Raw genomic sequence first — 14,804 nt, forward strand, 5'->3', positions numbered from 1 at the left:
TTAAAGCAGCTGCTCTCATTTGTATCTGAATAGGTATTAAGGAACAGGCATAGCCTATATCAAACCCCTCTCCCTAGGTTCCATGTTCGATTTCTGCGTTGGCTGAGAAAGTTTGTCAGGATTTTCCAGCATGGTTCTCCTTGTCAGTGGTGCAGGACAGTCGTCTTGTTGGGACGATAAACCAAGGTCCTGTGCATGTGTTATTCAATATTAAAGCCGTAGCTCCATTGTACAGGCAAAATTTCTCTCATAGCACACTGTACGTCTTCATTTCATTTCATTTCTGTTATTATTACTAATTGTTATTATATTTTCTAATTACAGGCTATTATGAGAGATTTTGATTGTCGATATATAGATGGTGCTGTGGATGGTTATGGTCGTTATCAACTAGATGTGGATATCAACTCTATTGTCTTCTCCCATCACCATCTGTTTAGTAGAGAACATGTTTTAGCTACACGACTTTCAGATCTTTATCAGGAATATGGTGCTAGAAAGAAGAAAAATATGACTGAATTTTTATCAGAAAAGGTGAATAATTGTTTTAGAATTTCACGGGTGCTAGGAAAAATGAAAAAAATCTAATTTATTAGTGATAAATGAGTAAGATCCGTTTTAGTAAGAAATATGATGTCTTATTTCTACACAAAAGTTATAAAGTAGGAATGAATTTCATAATGAAAGAAACCAAATTTTAAAATATTTCCTTTGTTTTCCCTGTGAAGGCTAACCATCACATACTTTATTCTGGTTCTGTTTTTACGTTTATAAATGAAATAGAAGTGTATATTTTTGGCAGTGTAGAAAAATTTTCCATATTTTTTTGCCAAACTGGTATATCTTCTCTAGAAAATAATGATGTCACATGCTGTTTAAATATCGTCTACTTAGAAACTCGATTGTCATTTATCTCTATGTGATAGAGTTGTAATTGACAAGATTTCTTAAGTCAGCAGCTTTAGGTAGTATAATATAATGTAATGTAGTGTAATAGAAATAATGTTTTTTTTTTTTTTTTTGCAATATAAAGTAATTATTTTCTTTCTGTTTCAGGTCAAAGCATTAAAGAACTCGGCAATTCATTTACATGAATATATTTTAAACCATAAAGGGGAAATGGCAGTTGTTGATAGAGCTAATTATGAAAAACGTTTAAAAGATTATAAATATGATATCAGGCAAGACAATTACTTTAATATTGTTTATGAAAATTATTACCAGTAATTTAACATTCTTAACATCCTTATAGATAAAAACCAAGAAAATAAGTGTAATTAAATAAATGTGACCTGAAGGTGTTTGATGTAAATAAATATTGAAATTAGTGCCAATTGCTGTATACTACTGTTGCCTGGATGGTTTCTTGTAATTTTGTAATATTAGTGGCACTGTTTAATGTAGCATCTAATTAATCAGTGTTGATTAATGCATTGTTTTGAAGGTGTTATCTCCGACCAATGCTACTGATCTACAGGATAACTATAAATTATATAGTTCATACCTCATGGAAATGGAGAACAAAAATGCATATTGAAATGAATGCAATGGGTTATTAGTCACATTTGACACATTCATTTCCTGAAAATATTATTTCTGGTTTACAGTATTTTTTTATTTCACTAATTGAATATGCTATATATAAGAGTTAAAAGAAATTATGTATTTATTAAGATCTCAAAAGATTTGAGTTTGTATTTTGACTGTTGTGATTTCTAATATTTATCAATTTGATTGAACAGACAAACTAGATTAGTGAGAGATAAAGAAGAAGAAACGGATCGTCTTTTGATAAAAAATATTATTCATACATGGAAAGAATTAAAAAGTTTACGGGAGTTCCAGAATTATAATAACACACCAATCAAATTACAAGTTATCAAGTAAGTTTTTTCTTTTGTTTTTTTATTTGCCAAAAAACACATAAAACCACACTTCTATTAGCTTTCTAGACACCCCCATTCAAACAGCACAATGTCTTACAGGTTGCGGCTGTAAACTCACTGCCAGAACCAGAACAACCAGTATCAATTTGAAAGGGTAGAAACAGGACTAACAGATAATTTCTACACACAAAATAAACAAATTTGTTTGATTTGTTATAAATGCCCCTATTTTTCAGCTTGGGGATGCCATATTGAAAGATAGGGTATTGTTGATGATGTCACAAATGCGTATTTAATTAGGTCTAAAGCCTGGCGCACACTACGCGACGACATTGGCAATTTCGGTCGCCGACGATGAAAAATCAAAAACTCGCCTAGTGTGCACATTTGGTCGGTGGCGATTTTTCCTCGCTAGCAATCATTGCGGCGATGGTCGTCAATATCAGACATGTTTGATATGATAGCCCGATTCGCCACTTCGTTGGCAACAAATCGTGTAATGTGCTCACCTCGGCAACAAGTTAGGCGACAACCAAGGAAATTCACCTATTAAACCAATCATTTTTGGTTATTCTTCTCATGTGATATAAACACACACAAAGTTTCTCAGAATTTTTTTTCTGTTGCATATATAAGTGGCTCGGGTAATGTAATTTAGGCCTATCTAATGGAAATTAAGTTTGCAATTCTGGCACTTATTATTAAATGTGTGAGCTGTCATATACATGTATATGGTAGGCCCAGTGGATTGTTCCGTTTGTATAGCAGTATACTAAATGATAATATAGTCCTAGGATTCATAGATGGTAATAAGAATGGGCGTTTCTTTTTTCCAGTACTTGTAGCGAGAAAACGGAGGGTGACAGTCAATCACTCTCCTGGGTTTATAAACGCACTGCACTCGACCGTCGTTCATCATGTACAAAACAATATTAATTGAAGTATTCAACGGGATGACGACTAAAATGCATTCATGGGTGTCACATGACGAGGTGATACGTTTTTTTTTTAGTGTGATTGCCAAAGTCATAATGTAGTGTGCTCACTCCATTTATGATGCGGTGATATTTGTTGTCGCATAGTGTGCACCAGGCTTTAGGCTTGAACGAGACAGGTAAATTTTTTATAAAAGTTTGAACAAGTAGATGTCATCAATTATATTTTAAAAAATTAACAAAGGTGCAATGAACACAATCCTGAAATTTTAAAGTTAGAAACCTAATTCGAAAACTTTAGTGTCTGCTTAATTACATTGGAAACCAATATTCCTAACATTTAAAAACAAGTTTTGTGTGCTACCTGTAATTGTCCCCCGCCTTTCGAAGAAAGCAGGGGACTATTAAAATGGGTTCGTCCGTCTGTCTGTCTGTCTGTCTGTCTGTCTGTCTGTCTGTCTGTCTGTCTGTCTGTCTGTCTGTCTGTCTGTCTGTCTGTCTGTCTGTCTGTCTGTCTGTCTGTCTGTCTGTCTGTCTGTCTGTCTGTCTGTCTGTCCGTCCGTCTGTCCGTCTGTCTGTCTGTCCGTCTGTCTGTCCGTCACACTTTTTGGGACACAATAACTCTCTTCCTAATTGAGCTAGAATGTTCAAACTTGGTGTATGTGTTTATTAGGTCAATGCCTTGATGGAGTTCGAAGATGAGCATTTTCCGCTTAGGGTAAGCAGAGATAAGCAATTTGATTGGTTGATGCTTTGGGACACGATAACTCTCTTCCTAATTGGGCTAGAATGTTCAAACTTGGTGTATGTGTTGATTAGGTCAATGCCTTGATGGAGTTCGAAGATGAGCATTTTCCGCTTAGGGTAAGCAGAGATAAGCAATTTGATTGGTTGATGCTTTGGGACACGATAACTTTTAATTGAGCTAGAATGTTCAAACTTGGTGTATGTGTTTATTAGGTCAATGCCTTGATGGAGTTCGAAGATGAGCATTTTCCGCTTAGGGTAAGCAGAGATAAGCAATTTGATTGGTTGATACTTTGGGGCACGATAACTCTCTTCCTAATTGAGCTAGAATGTTCAAACTTGGTGTATGTGTTGATTAGGTCAATGCCTTGATGGAGTTCGAAGATGAGCATTTTCCGCTTAGGGTAAGCAGAGATAAGCAATTTGATTGGTTGATGCTTTGGGACACGATAACTTTAGTTCTAATTAAGTGAGATTGATGAAACTTGGTGTATAGATTTATTATATGAATACCTTAACTAAGTTCGATAATGAACATTTTTTGCTGAGGGTAAGCAGAGTGATAAGCAATTTGATTGGTAGAAACTTTGGAACACAATAACTCTCCTTCTAATTGAGGTAGAATGTTCAAACTTGGCATAGGTGTCTATTAGGTGAATGTTTAAACTTGATGTATATGTAGATGTTCATTAGGTGAATGTCTTGACTGAGTTCAATAATTAACATTTCGAGCTGAAGCTAAGCAGAGCTAATCGATTTCATTTGTCGATGGTTTGGGACAAGATAATCTTGATTCTATCTGATAGAGAGTGATGAAACTTAGTGAAAAAAATAAATGTGCGATTAATTAATATGTGTCATCTATTTATTTTGCAATTTCGGCGGGGGACATCAGCCTCACTGTTGGCTTGTTTATGATGAGATTATCATTATGTTGTTTGTGTATTTTAGAGAAGAAACAAATAAAGCTGAAGATCAAAAACATTGGAAAGAAGAAATAGAAGAAGAATTAATGGAAATTCAAGAAGAATATGAAGAAGAATTTCAGAAAAAAATGGCAATCTATAAGGAAGAGTTAGAAATGTATGAAAAACAGCAAGCAGCAAAGGTAAATTTTATTATAGCATTATTGACAATCTGATGTTGAATTTGCAGGTATAAAAGATTCGAAGACTGTCTGAAAAGTTCTAAGTCTGAAAAGGGTACCGGTAGATCAATTGGGTTGAATTGCCGCCAACAAGTACAATCATTGAATGAATCATAGACATAAGAACTGCAACTGTACTAGACCATCTTGTGAACCTACCTCATTGAAATCACCAGAAATGGACAAAACTGTAACTGGATGAGACCTGTTTCCAAAAATAAAAAGGAACTAGCTTGTCGTCATTTTCCTAGTAATGATGGCATCATGTCAGCTGTGAATGACTGTTTAGGGCAGCTGAAGAAAATTTCTTCTTGACCAGCATCCAGGCCTTGCAACATCGTTGGCAAAAGTGTACACCTCAAAGGGGACTATGTAGAAAAATAAATGGAAACCATCGACTTTGTACAAGTCTTTCACAGATAGGCTTAGAACTTTTCAGCCAGCCGATTTATGTTACTACTTAAATAATATTGAACATTTATTTTTTTGTAGAAAGATGCCTCTAAGAGAAATAAAAAGAGGAGAAAAAATAAAAAACATACTGAAGCGGAAGATCGAGATGAGCAGATAGAGGTAACAGTGACTTACATTCCATTTTCCTTTTCTCTGCAATGTGCATAATTTATTCTGTCCTACATTAAAGTCTCTAACTCAATGTCGACATTGAAAACACAAATTATTTGTCAATTTAAATCAACATTGATGCAGTGGTCTTACTGGGAAAAGATAGACATTTTGTCAATATTTAAGACAAAATAAACATTTTACCATTGGTACACCAATCGTGTACCATAATGCATTTCAGTGCCATTTGTAACACGGGACTCGAAGAACAAGGATAGACATATTCCACAAGTATTTATCTGGAGAGCATACACAATAAATACTATCAGTGTAGACTGGAATAACCAGAAGTTAGAGATTGTCATTCAATTGAGACCTATGGCATATTTTGCTGAACATAACTGATTTGAAATTAGAGTGAAAACAGAAATGATTGAATGTAAATCAGTTTATATACATTCATATTACATTATTATATGCGTTGCGACCCATTTCTGTCAATTTCTAGGTCCCAAATATTAGCGACTTAGCTCCTTTAAGTTTATCTTGCACTCTGCTATTGCTGCCCACTTGCTTTTGGATAGGCTGGAGTCGAGGTTCTTAATCCATTTTGAAACGAGCCTGCCAGAATTGGGTAAAATGAGGTCTTGGTAGGAAATAGGGTAATTATAAGCTCCCATTCCCTTTAATATAACCAGACCTCAACAAAAATAATTCTTGGTAATTTGTTATGGATAATGTCGTACTCTGAATAGGCTGATATATGTGATTATCACAAAAAATACCGACAAATAGGGACACCTACTGTCTTCGTTTATTCAATGGATAAAGTGAAATGTTTGTATTAAATAAGATATAGATCTAGTTCATCAGTTGATTGAGATTAGGATTTTTCTACTACAGCCAGTCAGCCAGTATCAAAATTTCTTCATATTTAACACATTGGGGTTTTTTTTTGTTGTTTATCACGTAACTTGCAAAGTTTTTATTCATTGGTAGATGATAGACAAACGGCGCCATGATCATGTGACAAACATAATTGAAATTGCGTTATAAAATAAAATTCCATACGACTTTGCCATAGCCTTCAATAATAAGGACAATATTTTTTAAATTAAACCTCAGTCAGCATGTGTAGAAAACAAAAAAAATCATAATGGTAAATGCTAGGTCAATAACGCTTGGTTATTGACCTAATTCCAACCGATGCATATATTATTACTGACTGTTTCTAGGAATATTCGGTGTCTATCTGGGGATTATTCAATGACTATTTAAATTTAACTACCGGTAACAACTGGTCAGTGAAACCATCAAATGTGTGATCCAATTATTATTTTAATATCTACCTGGGATTCGTAGGAAGCGTTGAAGATGGCACAAATCCTGAGATTCACAATCCAAGCCGAGATCATCTTTATTCGCCACATGGCTTATTTTCACAAAGGCAGTTTACTGGACCTTTCATGAATAATCAGCAAACTTGTTTTATTTTTTTAACGTATTTTCAAAATTGCTGTTAAATGTGCTCATTACTCAGATTGTGAACCACATAGCAGATTCTCACTAAGGTATGACTGTAATTGTAGCCAGGAAGTAAGTTGATTGACTTAATCAACAAGTAATAATTAACTTGTTATGATCTAGCCGAAAATCGATTGATTTAGGATACCATACTGGCCAGTTCATTGTTTTATAAATCGGCCTTTTGAAACAATAATGAGCGATTAGGATCCCTGGGATAGTGTCTTGTCTAAGTACCCAAAGATTCGACACCCATCTAAAGTGATGATCAAACATGCACTCATGCGATTACCATTATGTCTAGTTGCCATTACTATATAATGATTTATTGTATATCTTCACTGTTTGTTTGTTATAAAGCAAATGTCGCCAGAAGATAGAGAATTATTAAATGAGGAAGATTTACCACAACCAGTATTACCAGAGAAATTTGATAGTAAACTAACGAGGGATAAAATCAAAGCTAAAGCTATGGCAATACGAAGAAGACCTGGTAATGTCTATATTAATAATATAACATATGGTTATTTTTCGAAATTTGTAGGAAAATAGATTTTTTAGCAGTTTTAATAAAAAATATTATTCATCCAAATATGTTGAAATTTCAGTTCATTATTTTGGTTTATAGTATGTTCTAAATAGCATTCCTTAAGCTCCTACATTGCAATTAATACAAATCGAAACAAGATATACTCAACAAGCTTGTGAATTGTCTTGAATATCTGTTCAGAATTGCAGGTTATCTTTAATTGGCATTGTACAAGAAATATAGTAATTTTAGATATACAACTTCACATTGACCTTTCTCCACAAACAGTTGAAAATATGAAATTATGTCTGTAATAACATATTATGGGGATCATCAAAATAAGAGTGAATCTTTTTTAAACATTTGATTTTATTAACCTAGGTGAACCAAAGTTAATACCTGAACTTACCAGTACAGCAACTGTTACCCCAACTAAACAATGTCCAAGGTCAGTATAAAACTTCCAGAAATAGGGTCAATAAGCTTCCATTCCATTTATTAGACTTCAACTACAAATATTTCTTATGTAATGTTACATATGGTGTTCTGAATAATGTTTATGATTAGTACACAAAAGTAGGCAAATCTCCCTATATTTCATATTTGTCCCCCACCTTTCGAAGATAAGCAATTTGATTGGTTGATGCTTTGGGCCACGATGACTTTAATTCTAATTAAGTGAGAGTGATGAAACTTTGTGTATAGTTTTATTACATCAATACCTTCACTAAGTTTTTTAATGAGCATTTTCTGCTCATGGTAAGCAGAGCCATAAGCAATTTGATTGGTCGAGACTTTGGAACACAACAACTTTCCTTCTAATTGAGGTAGAATGTTTAAACTGGGTGTAGGCATTCATTAGCAATCTGTTTCACAGAGGATTATGATTACGAATGTCTTCTAATATCTCTATTAAACATGATTGTCTTCAACACGTGACACTACATCATGCATTGTTTACATAAGATGTTACTGGTTCGGGTAGAATGGTGCCTTTTAATCATTTTAATACCCATTTACACTAAAAAGGAAATAATTTTTACCTACAAATACTTCAAACATCAAATGTCTTTATTTTTCTAATACATAAAAAAATGTTTTAGAATGTAATTTGTCAGAGGGAAAAAGTTAATATTTGGGGCTCAGTAAGTCGCATCGATGTCATCCTTATTAGTGAATGTAGCAGTCTGACGAAAATTCAATGCTGATCACTGTGGTGCATTACATCAATACCTTGACTAAGTTCAATAATGAAGCATTCTCTGCTTAGGCTAAGCTGCGATTAGCAATTTGATTGGTCAAGACTTTGGAACATAACAACTCTGCTTGTAATTGAGGTAGAATGTTTAAACTTGATGTAAATGTTCATTAGGTGACTGAGTTCAATTGTTAACATTTCCCACTAAAGCTAAGCAGAGCTAAGCAGTTTCATTGGTTTGGGACAAGATAACTTTGATTCTAACTGATGGAGAGTGATAAAACTTGGTGTATAGTTTCATTACCAGTTACTTCAAAACCTTGACTGACTTTGATTGTGAACATTTTCTGCTTAGACAAAGTATAGATAATTAGTTTGATTGCTCAGTACTTTTGAAAAAGATAAATGTGCAATTAATCAATATGGGATTTCGGCAGGGGATATCAGCCTCACTGTTGGCTTGTTCTTTCCAGTTCTGGCTTCAAGTTCACGTCAGTAATATTCCTTAATAATTACATATCTTCGTTTATTCGATATGAAATAAAAACGAAAAGTCTGTGATAAGATTAGTTCATGATGTCAAAACATCTTTGTCTCTTTATAAAACTATATTTTAAAATTACATCCGTAGCTTACCGTACGTAACACTTTGAAACTGGTATGACTATTTTTTGCGTATTATTATTAGCGCATGTCAATCGGTAAATATTTCGCACCACATGGCCTGTTCTTATGAAGGAAAATGGTTACAGATAAAGATAATTGTGTGATCATAATGGACACCACCTATTATCAACAACAACCTGAATAAGTAATAGTTATACCCCCCCCGTACAGTCAATATTTTGTGGCATATTGAATGTGGTTCACAATATCTTGATGTCCGATTGGGCATTTGCCAACTCATGTAGGACATGTCTGGCATATACAGGCGAAACAGCATTCATTGTTCATTCATTAAAAACAGTTTGCATTTTGCAATGCTGTTCATTTGTTAAAAAAATTACAATTTTTTGTTACCTTGGATAATTTAACCAGATTATATTATTGTTTGGTTTAGACACTTTCATGTTTTAACACAGAGGGAGAGAGAGAGAAATGGGATTTAACGTCCACTTGATGCAAACTAGGTCATTTCAGGATTATTTAGCACATAATTCCCCCAAGAAACAGTGAAATGGGGATTAAAGTCCTTATGTTTTGCTCTAGCCCCAAGAAAGAGAATTTGAATATTTTGTGTGTTTAGAGAAGGGCCCAACTAACTGGTAGCGCCTTTGATTCCCCAATGTTTTTGCCCTTGTTTATTAAATAATTAATTTGCATCATGTAAATTTGATTTTAGAGGAGAACAGAGTAGAAGAGATGATGTTTCTAAAACCAATGTTTTTGTTAAAATTCTATTCAATAATAAAGAAGTCTCAAGAACACCTGCCAAGTAAGTTTTATGAAGAAATCATGTGATCAAGTTGGCTATTCTATTCTCATTTGATGTTACTTTTACATTGTACAGTGAGATCAATAATTGTAAATAAGAACGTGCAGTGCACTGTACTGTACTGTACATACAAGTATAGTAAAGAACAGCCTAAAGCTTACAGTATTTTTACATGTTAATTACAATTACAAAGTTGATGTAAATTGTGCACAAATATATTCTTTTATGTTGCAGGCCTCTTTCACAAGATTTTCGAGTAACTTTTGGTCAAATCTATAACCTAAAGATTGTTCAGTGGCCAGAATCTGTTAAATTCCAGGTATATATTCCATACAGCAGTGCTTATGGTGGCTGTTGTTTTAAAGCAGTATCTTACAGTGCATTTTGAATTCCGAATGGAAGAAAAAGTTCTCACTTAAAGTAGCTAAGTCTCTAACTCAATATCATCCAAAATCTTCAACATTGAAAACACAAATTATTTGTCAAATTAAATCAACATTCATGTTTAGATTTTAACGGAAAAAGATGGGCTTTTGATATCCAATATTTAAGACAAAATAAACATTTTACCATTGGTACACGAATCGTGTACCATAATGCGCTTCAGCCCCAGATGTATCAAGAGACTTGAGGGACGAGGCTAGACACATTGCACCAAATCAATCGGCGTATGTAGACTGGAATAACCAGACGCTACAAATTTGCACTCGCTTGAGACTGCTGGCTTATTTCGCCGAACATAACTGATTTGTAATTGGAGTAAAAACGGAAACCATTGAATGTAAATCAGTTTATATACATTCATATTACAGTATTATATGCGTTGCGACCCACTTTTGACAATTTCTAGGTCCCAAATGTTAGCGATTTAGCTCCTTTAATCTAAATTAGGTCTAGGACTACTACCCCTTGAACAATTCCCCCCCCCCCCTTAGACAGGGTTAATGAGTGATTTATTGCCTGTAGTTATAATATGTTATTGTATATATAAATATACGAAACACAGGGGTTAGGATTAGGAAGTGATTTACTACTTAGCTGAGTTATATTGTTATATTTTGTCATCGCCCCTGTCCGTCCGTCCACAATTGTTTGTGAAATATAGGTTTATCACCCTAAGATCTCGGTTCCTTTCGATATTGGCATGTAGCGGACTGTAACTTCATGGATTATGACCCCTGATTGTACGAAAAATCACGTTTTAGCTTGTGAACACTGTAGAGGTCACAATTTTTATCCGATTTGGTTTAAACTTAAAATGTATGATTATAACCCAAAAATCTCGGTTCCTTTAGATATTCGCGCATATCGGAATATAACTTCCTGAATTATGGCCCCTGATTGTACGAAAAATCACGTTTTTAGCTTGTGGAGCCTATAGAGGTCATAATTTTTATCCGATTTAAAAAACTGTATTATTATATCACTGTTACACTCTAAGGACGGCTGAGTTCAAATTTCGTGAAAGTCAGCCCAAAACTGACAGACAAAATGGCCGCCCCTCGTTCTCAAATAGCGTAAAATTATGGTATATCAAGGTTGTGGACACTATAGAGGTCACAATTTTTTTCCGATTTTGTTGAAACTTGAAATGATGGTTTATAACCCAAAGATCTCGGTTCCTTTCGATATTTGCGCATATCGAATTGTAATTTCCTGAATTATTGCCCTTGATTGTAGGAAAAATCACTTTCTTTTTAACTTGTTCTCTATCCATCTCTCGAAAATGTGGGCGTATCCTGCCTGGCAGCCGCTGGTTTAGAAATGTTAAACACAATGATTTATTACTTAGCTAAGTTATGTTGTTATATATTATAGACATGAAACATGGGGGTAAGGCAGTGATTTATTAGCTAAATTATGTTAAGTATTCATTATAAATATGAAACAGTTGTTATTTTTATAGATATACTAGCTGAATTATGTTATAATTATATCATCGATATGAATAACATGACCATTACAGAGTGATTTATTAGCTAAATTATGTTGTTATTATATATTATAGATATTTGAAACACGAGGGTTAGGGAGTGATTTATTAGCAGATTTATATGCTGGTATACCTGATCCATCTGTAACATCACAAAGTGTACAACTAGAAGAAATGGATTTTAGTACAGATCTAAAGATAGATATTACACATGAAGGTGTTGGTAGTGGTATGTATAACTTATGTTACACTGTTCTCAATAATGCCATCAAAAGTCACTTTCACAAAAAATTGAAACCATAAGTTATTACAGCAGAGAGGCTATTATGAACTTTGCAATTAATGAGGAACTGTGTACCAATAATATTAAGAATGTAAGGAATAATGTCTGTCAAGAAACCAGCTGCACAACAATTATTAATTATTTTGCCACTTCCCACAAATGGGTAGAGGTTAACTGAGTTGAATAGTAAAATGTTTGATAACTCAAATTTAAAAAAAAGAATGATATCACATGTATATTTGATTAACAAATATTGACTTTGTTTTGTATTTTTCAGGTATACCATTTACATTTGATATACATGGTACTAATACTATGATATTGATGACAACCGGTATAATGTGTAGTAGTGTAGCTTGGTCTGTTGGAGAAGATGGCACCCCTCTTGTACCACCAATGTCTGGTTATTCTACTAACAATATATATAAGTAAGGCATATATTTAGCAATCTGACATATCCTATGATTGTCTAAACTGGGTAGCTTCTTGTAATTGTAACTTATCAGTAAGGGAGGTTTCATAGCATATTCTTTTGATTATCTAAAGTAAAAAAATTGAAATTTTAGTTCAAATGTCAAGCTTTGATATTAAATGCATATTTTCAATTTCCAGTGCTATGAAAATGATGGATCCTGTAGCTGCTATAGGAGCAACAGGTGTTGTTAATATAGAACGTTTGGCTAAATGGTTCCAAGAATCTCGTCTAGATCCTAATGATCCTAATAATGCTGATTTAGTTTATATGTTAGGGGTGAGTTATGTACTTTTTGAAAAATTGTCTTAAAATTCTAACGATCAGGGGGGGTTGGATGGTTTGCGTGTGCCTGTTGAGTCAACTGCTGTGGTTTTGATTCCCCTGTTGTATGTGACAAGGACTAGGGTTGCCTGTCCAACCTCAGGGTTTTCTCCGGGTCCTCCGGTTTCCTCCCACTGCTAAAGACCCCCTGCACGCAAGCAAATTATTGAAATAAAATTGAACCATATGTTAGGGCCAAAATGATCTAGTTTGTGTCAAGTGGACGTCAAACACCATTTCTCTTTCTCTTATCTAACGATCATATAATAATTCTAATATTAGGATTTTTTATAGACAAATATTGCTACATGGAAGTATATCACTTAATAGCTTCAATGTATTTATTTCAAACATCTGATTTTTTTTCATTATTTTAGTCACGAAGTTCCAGCAGTATGCAGTCAAGAGATTTTTTTCGTTTAGAACAACTACAGCAGGAGTTTGATTTTACTACAGAACATGAGTTAAATCAAAACAGACGGTTTAAATTATTATCACTCAGAGACAATGAGGTACCAGAGTTTAAAAATTCAAAAATGGTTCCAGTTTATGAAAGAGAATTACCAAGAGATATATTTATGGTAAGATGTTAATATATGATGAATAGTTTTAAAACAAAATATCAGAGTACCGTACACTAATTATGAAAGTTATATATGAAAACTTAATGTCCTAAATATGAATTTATTGTTAAAGTTATACACTTGTTTCTTGTTTTGGTTAGGAATATGAACGTAAACAGAGAGAAGAAGACAGAATAAAACATACAGAAGATATAGAATCACATAGGGCAGCAGTTAATAGATTTATGCAACGGGTAAGCTATCTCTTTCCCTACCTGTGGGAGCCATGATGACTCAGTGAATAAGGCACTGTCTCGCTAACCCATGTTCTATCCCAGTGCTGGCTGAGAAAGTTCATTAGTCCAGATGTTACAGAAAAGTAGGACGTTAAACCCCATTTCATTTCTTTTCCTGCCTTCAGTTATTCCAAATTTTTCTTCTATTTTGCTTAAATAGGTAAATAATTAACATACTTAATCATTCTTTGATTGATTATTACACTAATATTGACAATTTTATAAGGTATATACTTCTTTATCAAGGCCCTGTTTTCTTTGAGGTGTAATGGGTAGAATTGTTCATGCCCAAGACAAAGCATATGTTCAATTGTTCAACGTCCTACTGTTCTGCTCCTAACCTGGGCTGATGAAGACGGGCATACGCCATACAGTGTGCTATGAGGGAAATTTTGCCCGGACAGCGGCACTACAGCCTACTCTTATATCGAATTCCAACTGCCAAGGGATCTTTTACGTGCACGCCAATGTGTACACGGGACCTCGGTTTTTCGTCCCATCCGAACGACTAGACAGCTTTCCTTGTCAGCCCCTCCGTCCTGCATCACTGACAAGGGAGAACCACGCCGGAAAATCTGGGTGAACTTTCTCGGTCAATGCAGGGATCGAACACCCGACCTCCAGGCTAGCGAGCTAGCGTCTTACCCACTTAGCCACGTGATCCCCAATTTTTTTTAAAGATGTTGTTAGACATTATTGTAGTGTAAAGGTAAACAGTATAAAAGAAGAGATAGTATGGACAAATATGTGTATTACTATTTCAGGTAAGAGAAGAAGTAATGAGGAGATTCCGTATGGCAGCTCATCAGAAAAGATTAGAGGATGTAGTTATAGAAGAAGTTGTACCAAACATTGGGTAAACATTTAAATTTAGTTTTAATTTTTTGAAATTTCAACTTTTATGAAGACAATATTTTTAAATAATTCTGAAAAACTAGACATTGGTTGATCAAGAAGTATTTATATTT

General features: G+C 34.1%; 1 protein-coding gene across 3 annotated transcripts in view; it reads left to right on the plus strand.

Moving 5' to 3' along the window:
* LOC126817800 (coiled-coil and C2 domain-containing protein 2A) overlaps positions 1-14,804 on the plus strand; it is a 50,834-nt gene that overhangs the window by 21,113 nt on the left and 14,917 nt on the right. For all 3 annotated transcript variants that reach the window (XR_008787890.1, XR_008787889.1, XM_050544949.2), the window contains 15 exons: positions 325-534; positions 1,057-1,181; positions 1,743-1,883; positions 4,520-4,676; positions 5,208-5,288; positions 7,164-7,296; positions 7,714-7,780; positions 9,873-9,965; positions 10,200-10,284; positions 11,974-12,127; positions 12,459-12,609; positions 12,794-12,932; positions 13,355-13,558; positions 13,702-13,794; positions 14,601-14,692. Coding sequence is in view for 1 of the 3 variants with exons in the window: in XM_050544949.2 (XP_050400906.2) it covers positions 325-534; positions 1,057-1,181; positions 1,743-1,883; positions 4,520-4,676; positions 5,208-5,288; positions 7,164-7,296; positions 7,714-7,780; positions 9,873-9,965; positions 10,200-10,284; positions 11,974-12,127; positions 12,459-12,609; positions 12,794-12,932; positions 13,355-13,558; positions 13,702-13,794; positions 14,601-14,692 (1,925 nt within the window). In the remaining 2 variants the exon portion in view is untranslated. The remainder of the gene's footprint in view (positions 1-324; positions 535-1,056; positions 1,182-1,742; positions 1,884-4,519; positions 4,677-5,207; positions 5,289-7,163; positions 7,297-7,713; positions 7,781-9,872; positions 9,966-10,199; positions 10,285-11,973; positions 12,128-12,458; positions 12,610-12,793; positions 12,933-13,354; positions 13,559-13,701; positions 13,795-14,600; positions 14,693-14,804) is intronic.

The sequence above is a fragment of the Patella vulgata genome, chromosome 4 (assembly GCF_932274485.2).
Source record: "Patella vulgata chromosome 4, xgPatVulg1.2, whole genome shotgun sequence".
NCBI lineage: Eukaryota > Metazoa > Mollusca > Gastropoda > Patellidae > Patella > Patella vulgata.